Source organism: Diadema setosum, chromosome 11 (genome assembly GCF_964275005.1).
Source record: "Diadema setosum chromosome 11, eeDiaSeto1, whole genome shotgun sequence".
NCBI lineage: Eukaryota > Metazoa > Echinodermata > Echinoidea > Diadematoida > Diadematidae > Diadema > Diadema setosum.
Genome location: NC_092695.1, coordinates 33,291,747 through 33,313,396, shown reverse-complemented (window position 1 = coordinate 33,313,396; position 21,650 = coordinate 33,291,747). Strand labels below are relative to the sequence as shown.

The 21,650-nt window shown below is 39.9% G+C and overlaps 1 protein-coding gene across 1 annotated transcript in view; it reads right to left on the bottom strand.

Annotated features, from left to right (window-relative positions):
• The window catches only part of LOC140235084 (extracellular matrix protein 3-like), a 53,820-nt gene extending 33,597 nt beyond the window's left edge, over nt 1-20,223 (bottom strand). Inside the window, exons 1-4 of the mRNA XM_072315121.1 lie at nt 20,105-20,223; nt 19,078-19,308; nt 12,438-12,566; nt 8,933-9,184 (exon numbers count right to left, since the gene is read on the bottom strand). Coding sequence (XP_072171222.1) covers nt 8,933-9,184; nt 12,438-12,566; nt 19,078-19,135 — 439 coding nt within the window. The 5' untranslated portion in view covers nt 19,136-19,308; nt 20,105-20,223. The remainder of the gene's footprint in view (nt 1-8,932; nt 9,185-12,437; nt 12,567-19,077; nt 19,309-20,104) is intronic.
• Nucleotides 20,224-21,650: the final 1,427 nt, after the last annotated feature.

Sequence of the window (21,650 nt, the reverse complement as noted above, 5' to 3'; positions counted from 1 at the left end):
CTTGACTTTAAACTAACCTCCCCCCCCCCCCCCCCAAAAAAAAAAAAAAAAAAATGAAGGGCATGTCTCACTGCATCAATTGCGAGATGTCACAACGAAAGTACAAATGTATCATGCATTCGTCATTCCAATAAATGAACGAATGGGAATAATAAAAAAGGGGACATATGAGATCAGATATGTGGAATGAGAAATGATTCACTACATATTGATTTAGCCTTGATAGTATTCACAAACTCTAGACAAATTATATTTCATTTCTTTCTGGGGTTTGTTTGTTCTTGGGTCTTTTTTCTTTTCCACACGAAAAGAGAAAAGCCACAGGCATTTGAATACTGGTAAGCTTGGGATTCAACAGTTGCATCATCCCTCATGTCTTGTAAATCAGACGGCCTTCATCTCCCAATACGACAAAAGCTCCGTATAGGATCATGAGAGGTATTTCATTCAACCTCCCGGATGGACAAGGAGAAGGGCTGCGCAAGGGTCGTCCTCTGATGGCAACAAGGCGTGGTGGATACACAAAGGGCTTCTACTACTGGCTTTAAATTTCTATCGCTGTGTGTGTGTGTGTGTGTTGTGTGTGTGTGTGTGTGTGCGGTCCTACGAGAAATTGTAAATGTTTCGCTCTTTTCCGGTTCAAATCAACCTCTCAAGATTCAAAACTAACAGGGGTACTTCTTCTCCCTATGTTATTACTTTTTTTTAAGGAGAAAGACAGACAGACAAGCAGAGCAGAAATGCTTTTGCAACATTTTACGATTTGAAGTCCACAAGAAGAATATCATGTTTGCAATGTTACATAGACATTTCTCTTTCTCTCCTTTTCTTAAATACAATAACAAACACATCTCCCTTTCCTTGAGAATTATATAAGGTATGTTTACCGCAAAATTGCATTCAATGACATTTCGGCTGCTTGCAAAACGTGGTTCAACCTGAATAGTAGCAGACACTAGGAAGGAATTTGCTGTGGGTTTAGGGTGCTTTCTTTTTTTTTTTTTTATAAAGGTTATTTTTACTAACAATTGAATCTCTAATTCTGTCCTTCCCAGTCAGTCCAATCCACCTACGACAATGGTTCCACCCACGGATGTTTCTTAAATCACAAAGAGAAAAAAAAAAAAACTTGATAAGCAATTCATTCCTCCATTTTCTTTCTTTTTTTTTTCTAGAGTAAATGTATCCTTGAGACAGTTTCAGTAGTGTTAGCCAGACTTATCTTACCTCCTATGAAAGACTTTTAAAGACCAAACTGCACAATGACTTCGGTCGAGTCCTTGACTGATTCAATCAGAGCAGTCTCGGGGAGAGAACTCTATGAAACTCATTTTTGTGTCATATGTTTATCATGTGGTGCAGAGCTTTCTAAGAAGGCAGGTTTCCTATATCTACAGCATATAGATCTTTGGGAATTGGAACATGAATAGATCTTGGAACTCTGTTCATTTCTTTATGTTGTCAGTGTCTTTTGCCAGCAAATGACACATATGCCTGAAAGTTATGAAAATTATTTCCAGATTCACCTAGAGACAGTTCTTGAGCAAATTTGTGACTTGCTTCCATGGCAGTGACAAAGGACAAATCTTTTCCTCTGCATATTCGAGAATTTAGAGTCAAACTGAGAGAATTTTAACCATGGCTTTACCTCAGTGTGCTAGGGTGACTCCAGAATTATTCAAAGTTGAATCAGACATCACCCCCTCCCTTTATATAAAAAGTGACAATGCAGCTAATGTGAAAGCTTCTGTGTTTGTGTAAATGTTTTATTCTTGAATGTATTCAACTGCTTTATACTTTGACAGGCTTTCATTAATAAATCAAAAAATTCTTTGTATCCCTCCCGGAGGCTGGGATTGCGTCCTTGTACTCAAGTTTTCTTCTGATCAGAGTTCCTACTCTCTGTGGGGGCATAATTGAACTCGACTTTGCTCAACTTTGTTGACTGCCCTTTTGTCTCTGAAGGAAGAAAACAAAAATCAGGTTTGAAACTTCCTTAATGAGGAGATTTGCTCACTGATGGTTATGGTCAAAACAGCTGATTTGTGAGTGAAGATGTAATGATTGAAATGCGGGTAACTTTGACCACTTTTTTTCTGTTCTGTTCTGATTCTTGTGTTTTTGTTTTTTATTTAAAGACCAAGTTCACCCAAATAAATGTCTGGATTCAGTAAATGCAGTAATATTAGTAGATTGTATCAGTGACATTTGAGAAAATTGAACAATCCTTTCAAAAGTTGTGAATTTTTAAAATTTCAGTACCCTCTTCACTGAATGAGAAGACATGTGACATGACTGCAGGACAATGATATTATGAAGGAGATATACAGAGGTTTCCACATAATTTGTTGTTGTTTTTTTTTAATGAAAAGTATAAATTCCCCAAACTTGTTCCTGACACATGTTAAGGGTAATATTGTTCCCCATGATATCTAAAACAGGTAAGTCATGTACGCTTTCATTTTGCTAGAAATATGAAAAAATATGTTTAATTCTTTTTATTTTCTTTATATTGTTGTCCCGCAGTGGCGTCACAAACTCTATTTTTGTTTCTCAATGCAAAATCCACCTGCCGCAAGGAATAGACCAAATCACTCGCACAATCTATAGTAGGAGAGCCAATCTGTCCTGAAAAGCGGTACTTTGGGTGAACTTTGCAAAAGTGGAATATTGGGCAGATCTGATCTGTGGCTTTCTGCACCTAGAAACCATTACTTTTGATGGTCTTTGCAACTGTGACCAACTGAAAATATCAGGGATGGGGTCAGGTTCACTAGCAGCACGCGTGCGAGCCAAGTGGGAAATCCCTGTCTAAGGAGTGACAAAAGGGGGAGGGATGTTGAAAGAAGCCAAAGTTGAATGAGAGGGCCCAAATTAGATAGAGGCAACCTAATTTGAGTAATTTGTAAGCACCTGGCAGGGTGAGGTGTAGCAGGGCAGTTTGTATCTATGCACAGACTTTGGCTAGTGGAGGTTGGGGGGGGGGGGGAGGGAGAAAGAGCTTTGCCGCTTCTGAGAGAAGTTGGACTTTAGAATAGAGCATTGGAATGAAATTATTGGCTGATCTGTTTAACAGATGCACAAAGTTGCTGGTTGAGAGATGGCATAATCAAAAATGGGGGAATTGATGAGAACATTGAACCTGAATTGCTGGTCATTTGGCAAACAAAAAGTACCAGTATGCGAAAAGGATTATGACAATGGCCAGCTCTTGGGGAACAGTGAATGAACATATAAATGTGCTTCTGAGATTTTGTGAACATTGAACCTATAAAATTTTGTTTGGAATTGATTCTGGAACACATGGAATCAAGAATTTTACCTTTCAACCAGTCACAATGAAGCAATTACGATCCATACTCTCTTTCAATATTAATGTTCTATCATCACTCTAAATAAACAACAAATCCCTTGTTACCTAACCCATTGAAGACTAGTCCCAAGTATTCTCGGACAGGGGTGTTTTAGGAAAATCAGTTCGTCTTCAATGTATTAGAAGAGAGAGCATGGCATCATGACAATGTGAAGAAGAAATGACGGAGTGACTACAATGAAAGACAAAGCCTTTTAAGATCTTAACATCCAAAGCTGCCTCGAAAAGATCTTCTCTTCCGAACTAGATTGGAAGACAGGGCAAATTACTCATCGGATTGTCGACGCGAGGAAGAGTCATCTCCTTTAAAAAAAAAGAAAAAAAAGAAAAGAGAGCGAGAGAAAGTTGAACTTGCTAATTTCCGCCGCAGACATGGGTGTATTTGTTACTGTCAATTTCAGTTCCATCGCCATAGCGATGTCAAGACTTGGCTGTCAAGACTAGGAAGGAAAGATGCTTTTGAATTTTGAAAAAGCTGATAAGAAGTGGGGGGGGGGGGGGAGATTATGGGAAGATGCACAGCTTGGACGAGGAAATGTACCATCATACCCTAGGGGTAAAGATGTTATGCAGCACAAAACTCAGAGTGAAGGCAGACTATTTTTGACTCTGGCTTTCGAAGTGAGTTATCTTTCTAATTCATATCTCTGGGCTAACAAAAAAAAAGGAAAAACTTGTCAACTCCACACTTTCTTTTTTTTTTTTTGGTGTGGTATTATTTTTCAAAGATTCACACGGAAGGATGAAAAATGAACCTCGTCCCCCCATGTGAGACACACCCCCCCCCCAAAAAAAAAGAGACAAACAAAATCACAAGGTTGTCTCAGTTACATTCAAAAACATTTCATGCACCATTCTTTTCCATCATATCATTACCAAAATAATGCCATTTCACAGCAATTAGTATCGTAACAAACTGCTCCAAGTCCATCTTGTTTAATGACATCATAATAATGATTTCTTTTCGACGTAAAATAGAAAATTAAAACAAAAAGTTAGCTTTGTAAATGTTAAATGAAATTAAGGCCTAAGTTTCTCATGAATGCAAGGAAGGCTATGACCCTATGTACATGCATTATCTATATATTTGAGTAATGACAACTACTAAACACATTTGTTATTTCTGATATATTTTTCCTTTCAAATTTCCCTGTCAAAATTTCATTTCTATTTCAGTCAAAGTACTTTTAACTTTGAGGGGAGTAAAAAAATTCCCCTCCCTTCTTGTCAATCGCTCACTCATTAACTTTTTGCTGGTTTAAGTACTTTTACTTGAATTGGACCTAATTTACATAGGGAAGTGTACAAGGATAACGGGTTCCAAATATGATCAGCGAAAATATGCCTCAGATTTCTTGCATTTATGACTTTTAAACAGTGACTGTTGCCCCCCTTCACTCGACACAATCCGCAAGGTGTATTATTCATTCAGCCTTCGGCTTGAGTGCAACTTGGGGGCAGGGGCTGAATAGGACAAGCAAATGTAACAGCTCTGACAAGTTGACTCTCTCTCTACTGTGTTGAGACACTCAGGCTGGCATGTTTCATGCTGGGAGTTAAGGGGGAAAATCAAGGCTTCAACAGAAATTTACCCACACAGATTACCATGCCTGGGTCTATTCGACAAATACACTGGAATCCCTGTTCCTTCCTTTTGTCTTTCAAGACAATCATCAATATGTGGGACTCTTTCAGATGGTCTTAAGAATCTTAAATGCTGTCCTAAAGTCTTTGTTCCTCATTAAAAAAAAAAATGAAAGACTTGTTTCTATAACGTTTGCTCATATTACAATACCTGATAATGTTCATGAAAGGGAAATTCTAATATTACAGTTGGGTATGGCTCTATGAGAAATGTAACTGAAATAATTCTGACAAAAGGGACTACGCGTAATGCCTGTGGTCGGTTGCTTTGTGATGATAATGTGGCAAAGATATGATGCAAGAAGTTAGGTGGGGTGGGGTTAAACATTTTTTTTTTTTGTGCTCCTTTACTTTCTGCTTGCTATGCCTTGAGGTATGAAATCATAAAAGCACCAGGAATGGTGAAAAAAAAAAGAAAAAAAAAGAACTTGGTAATACACCAGGGTGGTTTGGGGGTGAAGCAACAAAAATCTAGTGTCAGGGGATCGGGCAGTGAGGTGTTGTTCTATTGTTTAACAGAGTTAAATACAAGATTCCTGGAACAGTTCAGTCATAAAAACATAAACTTTGTATCTATAATCAATCATATTTTTTTTTCTTGGTGGGGGGGGGGGGGGTGAATGAACCTTACTGGTTTTTTTTCTTTTATGATGACCTCTCTTCTTGCTTTGAAGAACTACCGGATTTTGATATCATGAAGAATTAAGTCAGCAATTTTCTTTTCCCTATATTTTGCCATAAAGCATGGAGATGGGGGTGAGTATGGGGTAAGGAGAGCTTGTCAATAACACTCATGTTTACTGTCACTGGAGTTTGAAAACATGACTCATCCAATGATCAGACAGGCTGTGGTTAGATATGGAAACGTCAATGTTTGATAGCCAACCTAGTGTTTGGTAGGAGGATGGAGAATTGAAGGAGGCCTACGTTCATGCACCAGACAGAAGCCCTGGGTGAGTGGGTGGGTGGGTGGTAAATCTGACCGTGAAAACTCATCCAGTTCCACTATATTCCACTATATCCGAGCATTAATTCTCTAGACATTAATGATTGAATTTGTTTTGCTTCACTAGTTTTCTGTCTTTTTTTTTAATGACTTTTTTAATGAAAACATTCTATTTCTGTGGGCATCCCATGTGTGAGATCGTGTGGATCTATTCATAAATGATTCATATGAAGGAATATAGTGCAGAAAACTGCAAATACCGCAACCAGAATTGATTGGTTTTACCGAACTGCCCTTGAATGAGGTGGTTAAGTTAATATTTGCCAGTTTCCAGGGTTTTTTAGTCACTACTATGCCTTCCAGGTGGGCCACCATTTGCTGATCATCGATTTGTTCAACGCAAGTTTCAAGCGAGACTTATTCATACCAGTTATACATGGCAGGGCTACCATGTCCTTAAAAACAAGGCAACAACATATGACACTTACTGAGGTGTATAGTTGTGGTTTTGCCAGAGGAGGTAAGACCTTCATTTCAACTGCTGCACTACACTTTACGCAAAACTTCCTTTTGTACACAGAGCGTAGTCATCCACGGGAGGACATGTGTGAATGAAAATGATGTTCGTGGGTCAAAAAGCCAAAAAATTTATTACGACCTTCGTTCCCAAAAGAGAGAAATGTGACAAAATTTCCCACAGCTCGGCTATCAAGCTCTGCAATATATGCAAATCTCAAATCTGGCAGCAGTAGAAAATTGAGGTTCCCTTCCTGTAGTGGTACAACGCTGTAGCCAAAATGATTTATGCATGTCAATTTTGTTTTGTTTTGTTTTTTATTGGGAGGGGGGGGGGGGATGAGAGAGGGAGTAGTACTCCTATATCTACACAAATCTATAAATACATGTATGATTTAAAGAGGACATCTGAGTGATCTGAGCAAAAAAGCCTCAAGTCCAGTCGAATCATGGAAAAACATAATATGTGCATATGATCAGTTACTCAACTTGCACTGAAAGAGTCTTGTAACAAAGAATTGCAGAGAGATTAATTTTCTCCATATTTGATGGTTTCCCCAATAATAACACTCCTTGGTGTGTGCATGGCCATGAAATGTATACCTGCCATTAGGCAGGTGTAACAATGGTTCCCTAACACCACATCTAACTTGGTCACTTCGGAACTGGATTAGCCGACAAAAGTGTTCCCCTCGGCTTCGTTACCGAGCTCCCCAATTTAGAAACACTTTTCCTTGAGTCAAGAGCATGCGCAATTGTAGCCTAAGGCAAGGAACTTTTCTTTTCCTTTCTTTTTCATACTTTCTTCTTATTGAACCTAAATGAACTTCTTTCGTGCAGTCTTTAAAATTACAGCTGAGGTATACAACCATATTTATAATGTCTTTAGTATTTTATGTATGTAGTAGGTGAATCATAAGTTGTGTTATAAAAAAATCCTCTCTAATCTTCTTCTCTTTTTTTTTTTTGGGGGGGGGGAGAACATGTGGGCAAAGAAGTTTGATAGATATGGTAGGGTATCAAGTATAATTTATTATTCATCACTATTTCAAGTTTCTGGTTCAAGACATAATACTGGAAGAAATTTGAAAGAAGATGATGAAACTGATGGCATGTTTACAGAGAATGTAATTTTATTTAAAATTGTCCATCTCACTTTAGCTCAAGTAGTTTCCTTCATTTACACATGTTTAATTGACCCACTTGCTTTTTATTGTTTTGTTTTAGCTTTTCTTTTTTGTCTACCGCCATAATGCCTTGATCTGTTTTGGGAAACCCACACGTAGTGAGACTGAGAGACAGGGTAAACACAAAGCGAGGAATGTGCTTCCACATTCCCCAAGTTCTGGGTACAAAATATAGCCTCAAACAACCTTTGTTGCTTTTCCTGGACTTACAAAGGTAATTATCCCTTTTTCTTGGACAGTTTTGGAAAGATGTATTTTCCTTGAGAAAGTGCGAGTGATTTTTCTGCCCCCATTTTTTTCTTCTTTTTAAAAAAATGAAATTGTACTTTGAAGAACTGGGAGTTGCCTGCCAAGTGTTATGGAAAGTCAGCGTAATTATTGATATCCTGTCGCTGCGGTTACAAAGTTTTTATTATGCCAATCCCCACCATGTCTTTCAAGAGACCAGTTGCCACTGCACAGCCAATGACACACCTGCAAATTTTCTTTTGTCACTTTACTTCCCTTTCCAGTTGTTGTCGCTGTTGTTTGATTGTTCATGTCACTGTGAATGTGCTCCCGGTGTCACCCTTACCGCAGTAAGTACGTGCCGGTCTCTAGGACCCTGGGGGTAATCTGGGCAAGTGGACGTGTGTGTGTGGTGTGTGGTGTGTGGTGTGAGTGTATTTGTGTGTGTGTGTTGATGGGGGTGGGGTGAGATGTGGCATGGGAGAGAAAACTGCTCATAATGCACTGTGGTGGACTAAACCTGGGTGTGGATTTATCATCTCACACAGTCAGCAACTTCAAATGGCAAATTGTGACAATGAACCCACACTTTCTAAGATCACAGCAAGAGATTTTCTGTGGTTCATCAAATTTTCTGTGTTCCTCTAGATTACATTCTGGAACTTACACAGTTATCTAGTGTGGTTCAATATCATAGAATAATTGATCTCCCTCCTTTTGTTCACAGAATGTCATATTTACTCTATTATTCTTAATGTGAATTTCTAATTAGTTACTTACAGGTAGTTATGTTGATGTTCATTTGTTAACTGAAATGATAATGCTTAACTGGCCCTGAAATGACTTGAATTCAAGGTGAACTATTATTATTTACATATGTGAATATGATATGTTTGTGTATTCCACTGACATGGCTTCCAATCATGCAAGTGGTTTTTTTTTTTACCTTTCTCTGTGAAAAATTTGAGAAATAAAACAAACTACGTAAGAGAAGAAGCACGATCATTGGAAAAGACATCACTGAAAACAAAAACTTACCGTCATCGGTATCCCCGGTGATGACCACGTTGACGGAGGATGGTGTGCCGATGCGGCCTCCCATGGGGTTGCTCAGCTTAACCTGGAAGCTCTCGTCGTCCTCGTACAGGGAGTCGTCGATGATGAGGATGCGGCAGTAGGCCAGGTCCTCGCCCTTGTCGAAGCGCACAAAGTTGTCGGGGTCGTCCTCCAGGCGGCTGATGTAGTCGGAGAAGGAGAGCACGGGGGATGGGTCGGAACCGGTGGCAGTGTCTGGTGGAGAGAAGAAATCCATCGGGCGGAGTTAACTCATTTGTTTCATACTTTCCAGAAGTCCTCTTCAAAGCACTGTCTTACCATCAGCTACAGGTACACACAATGCCCCTCCCTCATTTCTTGGTTTTTCAGAACTTCAATCAAAAGGTAAAACAAATGTGTAGCTGACAGTTTGCATAAAAGTGGCTGCAAGAATCGATCTTCCCATTAAGTTTGGACTTGAAAGGAATACCAGAGCTAATACAATAAAGACATCCCTCTATTTTCCTTAATTTGCGTGTGGCATCATTTGGATGTCATGGAATATCTGCATCTAGGTCAATGCACACATTCAACCTCTGTCTACAACAAAATCTTGTAACATCTTCACGACATGACATGATTTCCATTTCATGAATTTTTTTTCAGAAGTCCATTCCAAGTTCCCTTCCTGATGGTAATCATAATGTTCTGCCTTTTGTAGATGCTGTTTGTTGTATTTTCAAAATTTTGCACTTTGAGCACTTGCCCCATACTCCTTTCATTCCCTTATAGTACAAGGTAAAATTTCCATGTCTTCTAGAATAAGCACACAATGTTTCTCTGATCTTTGAAAAAAAAATGGTTTCAATAGGATTCAGTGTCACCATAACAGTACCTTCCAAGTGCCTACAAACAAACTTGATGGGCTTAATTGAAGGAAAAAGTTATCAAATTTTTGCTTGCAGAGTTTCTCTTGTTATATTTGCTAGATACCTCTTTATTTTTGTCTCAGATCACCAAAAGGGCCAAAGAACTCTTATTAACTTCACCTCCCAGTGCAAACATTGTACCACAACAAAAGGGGTCTTAAATCAATCACCCATCTAGTGAATTAATTGGCCCTTTTCAGGAGGGAACCCTACAAAAGGGGGGCTTGACTTATGGGGCACCCCGCGTAAATAAAACACCTATTATTGCGGGATCATTCGTAATCAATACAGATGATGGCTCGGAGCGAGGGGGTCAGCACGGCGACAGTCGTCTGCACAAGGCAAGACAAATGCTCTGCACTGACTGGCTTCCGAACGTAATCTAGCCAGTGGATTGCTTTCCCTCTTCATTTCGTCTTTCATTCTTCCTCTTACTTTTTTTTCTAAATTCATTGCGGTGTTCGATCATTCCCCCATACTCTCGCAGACGGTCATCTGCCCGTTAAGGGTTTGCCTTTTGTTAACGAGAGACAACACTATACAGGAGTGATTTGGAGCATGTATGAGGAGTTAAATGGGGGATATTGACCCATTTGGGGGAAGAGTAGTGAGCCGCTTGACTAATTTTGCATGGATGGGGGGCCTTTCCTTATCATTTCTCTTAAAGAGGATTGAACAAGGTGTCTTAAGACACAATAAGAGGAACAGCAGGGGGGCCCCAAATACCAGTGGCTAGACTAGCACACACAGTACCAGTCACTTTAAAGTTGCATGAAAATGGGGAGAAAAGGGGTTAATGATCGGAAGGGGTAGAGGGAGAGGGCAGTTATGTCACACCCTGATAAATGTTTCAAATGCTTCTTTCACCAAGCTCTGTTGCAAGCAATCGAAATAAAATATAAGGGAAACGATGCCCTCGCTTGGCTGGTTAGTGCCATTGTCTTCGAACAGCAGACATGGGGCTACCAAGAATGGGTCCCTTCATTCAAATATTTCATTCCTAAGCCCGTTCCCCTTCAATAGTGGTGACCAATGTGATGGCAGTGAGATATACATTTTATCACTAGGAATAGGTGAGTGACATGGAAGCTACTCTCCATGCAGATTTTGTCCCAATACAATAACCCAGGCCATGATGGGATTAGGCCCAAAGCTGATTCTGCAGCTGTAAAAAAGCCAAAGAGCTTCTCTTTGTCCCTTTAAGAGCCTCTCCACAAACTGCTAAAACTCGCCTGCAGCCTCATGATCTCCATCCCTTATAAAACCAAATTGAAATCAAAGCATGCAAACTTACTGAGCTACAGAGCGTAAAGGAAAAAAAAAGGCGTGGATCCCTAAAGCTTCGGACACAATCTATTACAGTTCAAACACAGTAACAAATCATTATCAACCTCCTACATTTCTTTATCCACACTGTAAAACATCTATGCCTATTTCACACCCATCATTTCTCATTCCTGTTTCATACCATATTCAACATGGAATCCTAAGTGGCACTTAGCCCTGAACAGGCCACGAAGAATATTTCATAATCACTGTCCTTGCTCAATCCCCTACCCCTCACATCCTCCCCCTCCCCAAACCCCCATTCTCCCCCCCCCCCCCAAGAAAAATTACCTGAGTACTTGCTCAATGCCATTGGTTTTCCTTATGAAATGCTGCCCTACCCCACCAATTCTACCAACTATATGAGCTCAGGGTTGATTGCAATACGAGTCTATAGCTATAATATAGAAATACAGCATTATCAACACAGATTTAGGAAGCAAAGTCATCGGACGAGTGATCAGTGAGGCTGAAAATTCTTGGCATTCCTAGGATATGTGTTCTTCCCTCCCCTTTTTCAGTCCCTTTCTTTTCTTTTCTTTTTTTCAGAATCTACTATGTCTTTTGTGAAGAGTTTCATAGCTGTCCACTCTGTGTGACCATTCAAGTATTGAATCACTTTAAAGCCCAAAATGATTTGACTCCACTACCAAGTCTTGTGCTTTAAACCTTGTGAGATGGCTAATTATCAGGACATGTTCTCTATGGAGAGACATCCAAAGTGGTCCTCCTTTTAGCACACCACAGAACTCATTCATAAAGCAAGTCGGGAATACCTTACAGCGGTAGAACATCAATTGGATATTGAAGAATTTGAATACTTTTAGGTACTGGTTACAAAGATTACGACAGGGTACATCTGAAATGAGACTTTAGTATTTTCATTTTGCATCAATACCTGGCAAAATTGCCAGATGTAGGCCTACATGTGTCTGGTGTCTGTCCACAAAGCTGCTAGAAAGCTGCCATCTTCAAGACTTGCATAGGAAGCCCAAGACACCACTCTTGAGAAGCCATATACCACATCATTGTCATCTCTCAACAACCCTCAAACAACCCTCCAACATCCACCCCAACCCCCTTCCTTCCGCACTTCCATTGAAGGAAACTCCTTTTTCACATTGGGCTGCGGTTTTTCTGGTTGTGGTTGTTTGTTTTCGTTGGGAAGGTGTTTGTGCTGTCCATTTGTTTACTTTCTATTTTGGATGACCCCTACCCTTACCCCCCCCCCCCAGCTCTTCCATCTGCAGTACCTGGCATTGTGGAGCAGATAGCCATGAGTTCTTGGGAGAGGTCGCCAGTTCGCCTGATGGGCACGAGGAACTCGCCGATGTCCTCTTCGATCTCGTAGTTGTCCGGCAGATCGATGAACACAGACGATTCTACGAAGAGAGAAAATCAGAATGAAGGGTATGTGAGGGAAAAAATTTTGTTGATATTCCATCACGTTCCATTTCTGAAAAGTGATGGAAAATCTAAATTTCAAACATTACACAATGTGAAATACAAATAACACACAAATACAACACGTCATGGCTTTTTTTTTTTTTGAAGAACTTGGACGGTTTCAAAGGTAAGGGTAAGGAATGCACATAATAATTTAAATATTATTAATCTCATCATCCATAGCTATTTTCAAGAAATACTACTCATCTTCATTCAGAGTTCAGAATGGGGGAAAATGACATTCATTTCACATAATGCTCAAAAATATTTGGCCAGCAAAGTTGTGACAGCACAATTTTGAAACTTGTCTGCAATAACCCACATTGGCTAGCTTGTCAATACTTATGACTTTTGTTTTACAGTAATAGCAACACACAAACATTCAAATTCAAAGCACTGTATCCTTGGCAGAAGTTTAGCAACAATGGGGCAAATGCACTGGTTAGTCTCCATTCTCTGTGAAAACATGTCACTTACTTGTCTGCTTTCGGTTGTTTATGAACATGAAAATGAGTCTGGAGCATAAGCCTAGCACATTGTCCAAACGTGTGGGTCATATCGGGGTCATGGGCAATTGGTTCATTCATGTGCATCGGTTTGTGAAGGTGTAATAAAGGTGTAATGAGCTCCTTTGGAAAAAAAATAGATTACTATCTTTTTATCGCTTGTTTGTTAGTTAATCTGCTGATGGATGACAAACATATATCACTCCCTTCCACATATTTTGTGCTTCTTCTTTTTTGTTACAAACTTCACGCTCAAAGAAACATAGAATCTGTATTGTTCATGCAAAAACTAACCTCTCAATTTCTTACTTTGTGAGCTGAACATTTCACACAGTCCAATGACAGCACCAACGATTTGCCACCACAAAATCACACCAACTAATGATGCAACAAGCTATCTCGCTTAGATACACTCTTGGTGAGAGAAAACTACTGTAACTGTGAAAAATTATTTTCATTTGACTTGGTTACCACCAAAAAAAAAAAAACAACTTTTGATAAATGGGTGAAAAACAGTAAGTTTTAGGCTCTTGACAGAGTAAATTTCCACAAGGAGCGTCCTTTTTCCATGGTGCATGTTTGGATAAAACACCCCCTTGAATTGGCCGGCCATATCAAACACATCAAAGAAGTATTCTACCTTTAACTTGACTTTACATCAAAAAAAAAAAAAAAATATGCATCAAATGAAAATAATACAATTACTTTTGTTAATATTCTAAAAGGTAACACCTTCCCAGCACATCATTTACACTAGAAGATATTCTTCACCATCCCAAATGCAGTTGAAAAAAATCCTTGATCTTGTATTAATTTTTGTACTTCTTTTCAAAATCAAGCCACCTTGAGTTATCCCCGTGAAAAGTTGTGTCCTCTGACAATTACCCCCCCCCCCTTCACATTTCTTGACCCATAACATGCCAGGCAGCTATCAACATCAATAGCCAATGTGTATGCATCAGCTACACCTGATCATCAAAGGGTTAATATGGGAATCTTGTTGGTTCACCTTGATCTACATACAGCTGTGGGCTCACTGAATTCAGACCCGACACTGATACTATACATGTACTATATACCCCGATGTCGGATTAGGCTGGTGTTTCCAGGATAATTTCACAGATTTCCTGCACTCCCTGCTGTTCAGAACAGGCCTATCCCCAGGGCTATTTCACAACTTTATCTCAATGGACAGGTGTCACAAATATCACATTAGACCGCCCTTGTTAAAGTAATTTTTTTTTTTCGCCACAATCTTCTCTCCTTCCAGATTGAAATCACCCCTCTAATACATCCTTTTCTCAATGCACCCTTTCGGCAACTAAAACCCAATTTCTTTTGATACGATCTACTCCCAGTAGAAAAAGATTACATAGAAAATTCCATTTTCTACCTACTTTGTATGTTCTTGTGCTGATATTGGGCAGGTTAAGCTTGGTAACCCATCATTTTTCAATTCATGCTATCTTTAATTACTCCAGTTTGATTCATTCTGCCTCACTCCATTTCACTACAATACCACTAACACTGTATTAATCCCTCACATTCTTTTGGCACATATCATAATGGGAATGAAAACAAAAGATCTTAGAATTTGAATGGAATCATAATGGCTGCCTTCGTCAGTTTGGCCAAAAAATAACACGCAATTTCCAGAATCATAAAAACACATATAGACTTTATGTCTGAAGGGGCACAAGCTGCTGTTTAAATAGTTTTGCCATCATTATGGTGTGGGAAAAAAAAGTTCCAAATATCTAGAAATGAGGTTTCCAAGCATAATTGCACATCAATACACAAAGCCAGGCCAAGGACCTCAAGAAATAGATTCAAACATCATCTTCACCACACACAATCATTCATCGAGGAGCACTTCCTGGAATCAAACCCCTCGCAAGATTCTTCTTCCACTCGCAAACTCCATCCGATTCCTTCAGCCCCTCATGCACACTCTCTCCCTACTCCTCCCCCCCCCCCCACCCATTTTTCTCCACTCCTCTTACCCTCCTTCAACCTCCACGCCCCCATATCCTCCAACTCCTAGAATGATCACCTCTTTGCTGACCAATTTGGGGGTAATATGTGAACACAAACTGCACCTTGTTCAGGACCCAACAATTCAATCACTCTATAATCAATCAAGGAGGCATGCTAAAATGTTCCCTTTTCTCTCCCCAGCATACTTCTTTCTCCATGTTTTTTTTTTTCTATCTCTCCTCCTTCAAGACATGCTTCAAATGCCTGACATCTCATTCCAAACTTGGGATGTAGAGCAGGAACGTGAAGAAGGAGATGGATATACAAGAGGAAAAAGAGGTGTATCATGTTGTCAGAGAACTGAGGAGGAGAGATATGGGACATGAAAATTTATAGAGAGCTTTGGCTGGGGGTGTATGATGCAGCCATGGGAGAGAAGCTCATGTTTCTAATGATTAAAATTGTCTCGATGACATGCACCGATCACACTGGAACTGAAATCCATCATCACCCCCATCACCACCTAAGCAATTTGCCCCCATACATCCTGGACACGGACAAGTAACTATGAACCTGAAAGATTACTGAAGCACCGTCGGAATAATTTTGATGCAAATCGTTTATTTCTGTCTCTCGATAAAGTCTTTCCTCTTTGCTGAATGAACATATCATACACATACAAGATGAAAAATCACATGCCGTAGCAAGCAAACAAAGAAATTTAAAAAAAAAGAGCTATGCCTTGGTCTTTAAAGACGCTACTCAAACTTCAAGTTTTGAAATGTTTGCATTCTTTTCACGGCTGCACACAGCCACATATCTATGGAGGCTGTAAGTCTGACAAAAAAAGCTCCTAGCTCCAAATGAATGCAAAATCCCTCGCTATTATCTTTTCAAAGCCCCCTGTACCCCAAAGGCGGATCATCCAAGCACTCCCATCGAAACAAAACAGTCTCATTCTTATCTGCACCTAGCAGCTGAAAAACACTGCCAGAAATCCATGTTTTCAGTCAAAATTCTTTTGAGTGCACAGGAAACATATTTCAAAGGTGCTACTACACTCATAAAATAAGCAGCCCCTTCTCCTTTTTTGGTCACATATGTCTTTTATACTCTTTTTCTTTCACAGAGAACAAAAAAAAAAATCTTTCAGACTTTTGGAATGTCTGTCTTGTGATTTCTAACAATGCTTCTAAAGCTAATTCCATCACTCAACTGAGCTCCTCCACAAAAACCAGGCTCAATCCATTGATGTTGTATACAGCCCATCTGCCCTCACCACAATCCATATCACCAAAGTCATTATGGCAATCACATCACCATAATTGCTATCACATTCATCATCAGCATCAACATCATCATCATCATCGTCATCATCATCATCATCACCATTTAAACCACATCACCATTTCTTCAACAGACATTCGATATCATCCGCATCATCACTATCATCACCTCAACCATTTTCATTGCAGTTTATTTTGCTTTTATTAAAGAAAGTTTCTGATTCAGACCCTTCAAACCTGCAATCCATCTTCTCAGTTCTACTCTACTGCAACCTCTTTCTTCTCTTGTGCATCATCTACAAAAGTTATCATTTTACCTCTGAGATGTTGCAATGTGATCACTCAAAGTGAATATGAATACCTAAGCTTATAACCAACTGACAACTTTTTTTAAAAATCTATACCACGTATCTATCTAGCTATCTATCTATCTGTCTATATATCTATCTATCTATCTACCTATCTATCTATCTCTGTATATGTCAGTCTGTCTGTCTAGTGAGCTTGTTATGATTGAGCTACTTCATGAATGCTGTCTCCTCTCGAACAGAGAACAATGTTTTTAAATTCACCAGTTTCAACATCCCCCTGTGAGATCCAATCTTTCCTGTCCATGGACTCATGAACTCTTCTATAAAACAGCCCTCTTTCATGACTCTTTGTATCTAGAGGGTGAATTTTTTCAGGGGATACTGGTGATCACTCATGACATCTGTTTTCAGTCTGTATTTGAAAATCTGACAAAGGAATTTTCTGTTTCTGATGCCACGAGAGCCAAATAAAATCAAGCTTCAACTTCTCAAGAGAGGGACTAAGAATTTACCTAATACACAGAAGATTAAGCATATTCTCTTTTCCGCCATTCGTCTGGCCTGAAGAAGAGAAAAGTGCTCTCATTTACCTAATCTTTTATCCCTCATATAAAGCCTGACAAATCTTACCTAGACTAACCTGCAATGATGAGACAGTATATAAATCTTTTCTGGCACCTTCAAGGCAGGATTATCCACTTTGTTTGAGAAAAGAAATGCTCAATTCATCTGTGCATGAAATGGACTCTAGGCTTTGTTATCAAACTTCCTAAGAAATCAAAGACACACTGACACTTAATTCTACAATTCAGATCCTGTCTTTCAATAGTTTCTAACAGAGGCATGAAAGATTTGAACTGTTCACAAAACTCTGGTAGAGTACCGAACAATGTAAGTTTGTCTGGCAGCTATAGCGACAGTAGGCCTATATCTTCACTACCCCAAGCAAACAACTGTCGCAGAAACATATACAATGTTCATATGTAAATACCTGTGCAACAAACGCATCTAACTTTAGACAGTACTGTTTAAAACCATTTAAAACCATTTTAATCTTGTCTAGCAATTCCAACTTTACGCTGGCCCAGAACCAGTTTGCGGGCATAAATCAGCCTACTTAGGAGGAAAATCTGTGAGAGAAAAAAAAAATGGAAACAACTCCAACAGCCCATTTCGCATTCTTCAGAATCGGTGATCACAAGCCAAATGGGTATTGCAATGTTCACAGGTTTCAGCCTTGTTAACACCGGTCCTAAACAGTCACAAAAAAAAGGGACAAAATTTAGTTTTGTTTTGTTTTGTTTCATTCTATCCTTCCCTCTGGTGCTGGCACACGAATCCTTTGTTGCCGCCCTCGAGAGTCAATAGTTGGATTTCACGAGTAGAATGTGTAATGGTAATGAGACTCCAGTGTTTGGACCACAGGAATCAAGGGTTGTCACAAGAGAACTGGATATGATGATTGCTGTCTTTATTTCTCCCATTATGGACTTAGATGACCCCCCCCCATCCCATCTCTTCCCCCCCCCCCTTTCCCAATTTTTCTGCCAATCTTGTTATAAATGTAGCACCTTCAGTGTGATGGTGTAAAGAGATTTAACGCTTTTTACAAAGCACCCCATTAAAGTCAGCGATGATTGTGATCGTAAAAAAAAAAAGAGCAGCCATGTTATTTGACCCAGTCCCTCCATATACAGGGTCAATGTCCTACCACACACGACCTCAGCAAGACGCACACCACTTCAGCCCTGCAGACAAGGTCATCTCCAATAGAGGGCGCACTGTGATCATCCTCACTACCTTCATCATTCCAAGGAAAAACGTCATTTGCACAGTCAATTCAGGAAGTGTAACTCATCACCATAATCATCATCATCATCATCACCATCATCATCATCATCGTCATCATGAGTAACATCAGGCCTACCATCTGCACCACCACTACCACCATCATCATCTCTATTTCTCTCCAATACCCTATCCCTCTTTGTCTCTCTTCTTCTGTCCCTCTGGCCTTATCATATCAAAGCCAAAATCGTGGAAAGACAGGGTCCAGAAAGATGGCTCAGTATCCCTCCCCCCTCCTTTCTGCTTCATTTATGATCCAGTCTTTTGAGAGAGAATTTTGTGTATGACAGCACAGGAGAGTAATTTTTTCCTGCAAATTTTCATAGCTTATCTCAAGTTCAAGTTGTTAAGTTCAGCTTGGCCGGTTAATAAAATTAGTAATCAACTGATTACAGCATAGATAAATCCTAGTCATGTCTATGAACAGTTAGCTGATGTTATTCCTCTTCTTTCTGTCCTAAAAAAACTTTGAAAAAAAAAAAACATCCCAACTAGTTGAGATCCCTGAAGAAAGCTTACCATCTTCAGGATCAAAGATGGTGACAAGGGCGCGGTCGGGGTACTCCAGAGCTCCCATGACTGGGTCGTGGAGGATGATCTCGAAGGTCTCGGCCTGCTCGTATTCGTTGTCGCTGGTGATGCGCACGCGCCAGAAGCCCTCGGTCTGACCGGGGTTAAACTGGACCTGCCTGGCAGACTTTCCACGGAAATCCTCGCCGGCCACGGCGGTGCCATCGGCAGTCTGGATTCCTGCAGACGGTGAGGGAGAAAACCGGAGGAAAGAGAGATTCTAACATGTTCTTTCCTCATTCTTCGTGGTCTACACTTCAATGATAATTTCGCAACAACTGAGATATCTTTCAAAGCTGATGCACTGCTCAGTCAAAATAAAGGTGTCTGTCATGGAATTCTGATTAAACCATTTGCTAGTAATGCTGGTGCTGCATAAGATTAACACAAACAAATGCAAATACATATGGGTTTTTTTTTTCGAAAAAAATATCAAGTATAGTGAAAGTAACAGATTTGTAAGAGTTTGAGCAAACTGGCATACTCATTAAGAAAACTAGCAGACATCATAAAGCCATTGATCACATGATACTGATATTGCTTGCATACAAACCTATCTACAGCATAAAAAGACATGAATACAATTGTGATTTTTCAGGTAGAATGCACAAAATCAACTCCCTCTAGCTTGAAATTGAAAGATAATGTAAAAACAAATAATCACAGACTTGTCTTTACCAAAGCCATGGAAATATGAATAGAAGAAGGTGTGAAATTACTGACATTGTGTGTTTTCGTGGAAATTTTCTCTTGAAACCTTACTCTCATTTCACTACATTCATCTAATTCCATTGTCCTTCTGCGGTACAAGCTCTTCGTAGAAAGAAGGATGCTTTTGTTTTCAAGTCAAGGGCACTACGTCATTTGCTCCCAAGAAAATTTCCTCCCCATCTCCCCCAAGACCCCAAACAAACAGTAAGTAGACCACAATTTCCACTGCCAGAAAAAGAAGCAGATCCCTGAGAAAGATACTCACCGACGAAAGAGGTCTCTCCAAGGTATCCGCGGCGGATGAGCTTGACATTCAGGTAGCGGTCGGTCTCGTTCACCTCGTAGTACTCCCTCTCCAGCGAGATCCAGGACCAGTTGAGACGGAATGGCTGGTTGGACAGAGCATTGCCACCTACAAGAAGAACAACCAATCAGGTGTCATTACACAAATTAGTGGCTTCATATTTTTTTTTCTCTCTCTCTCTCTTGCCTCATGTAATATATTCCTCAGTGTGCAAATACCAATGAAAGAAAAAAAGAAGTGCCGAATTGGATACGAATGTGTCAAACAGTGAAGAACTGAAATTGTACATGAGAAATTACATTTACTATCAGCTGTAATTTATATTCAAGAAGACTAATGAAGGTGCATTCTTGTGGGCTTTTTTGAATACATACTTCCATAAAATATTAAAACAAATACCATTCAAGAAGCAATAAAGGTTGTAAAGAAAGATGAAATCAACATGCAAGTCACACCAGATGAGGTTTGCCTTTAACTCACTGCACAAAATTATTCATTTCATTTAAAGTGTGCTTCATTAAACAGAACTGATAATTTCATTCATTCTGTCTTTCATTCTTTCATTTCTCCTCTTCCATTCTCTCTCACGTTCATCTGATCATCCACGGATCACACAAGCAAACGCTCTGTAATAACCCAGGGGGGCGTATCAGTTTGTTCTGCCATTGACCATGTCCAGATGTCCAAGCTAGACCATCCCTGCAGGGAAGGTCGTAGTCAGTTGAGGTCACGCCCAGACCTTGGGTGTCCACAGACCTCAAAGGGTCAAGAACTGGACTCCCCCACAAAAATTGGGCCAAGTGCAATCTATTACTGACCGTCCAGGGGACTTGATAGCCCTGTCGGCAGGAAAAGTAACAGTGACAATTTCTGACGGGAGCTGGACTCTTAAGGGGGACGAGACACCAGCAACAGATGTTGGTGATGAGGGGTTACCCACGGCAACGGATTCTTTGCAATTCCTGTCTGTCTGCATATGTCTATCTCTCCCTCTCTTTATCCCCCCTAAATCCTTCCATTTCTATTTCAAAATGTAACATATCAAATACTGATTATACTATGCAGTTTCTTGAAATAGGTTCTCTTCTCATATTCATGCATGAGATCTGATGACCAGAGTACTCTTCTGTGCATTAGCTTTACAGCTTACATTTCCTATAAGCTTTGACACTTGAATCTCTGCATGTACACTTGATGCTTCTGTATGTTTGAGGTGTGACCATTTGCCCGTGTGTATATTTGTCTGTCTGTCTGTCAGTGTCTCTGTTTTCCTTCCTGTTTTGGACGAGTCGTATCTCTCGCAAAGCAAGCCATCTGGATGCCATAGCCCTCTCCTCATCCCTCTCAAGCGCAGACGGACAACTTTCGAATCCTCTACTCCGAGATCCTTTTTTTTCTGCTTACTGCCCCCTCCCTCACCCGATTTTTCCCCCCACACATGATCTATCTCGTATACAGGATGATGACTCGTAATCCCCCTGGACAATTTAAGAATAAATTCTACATC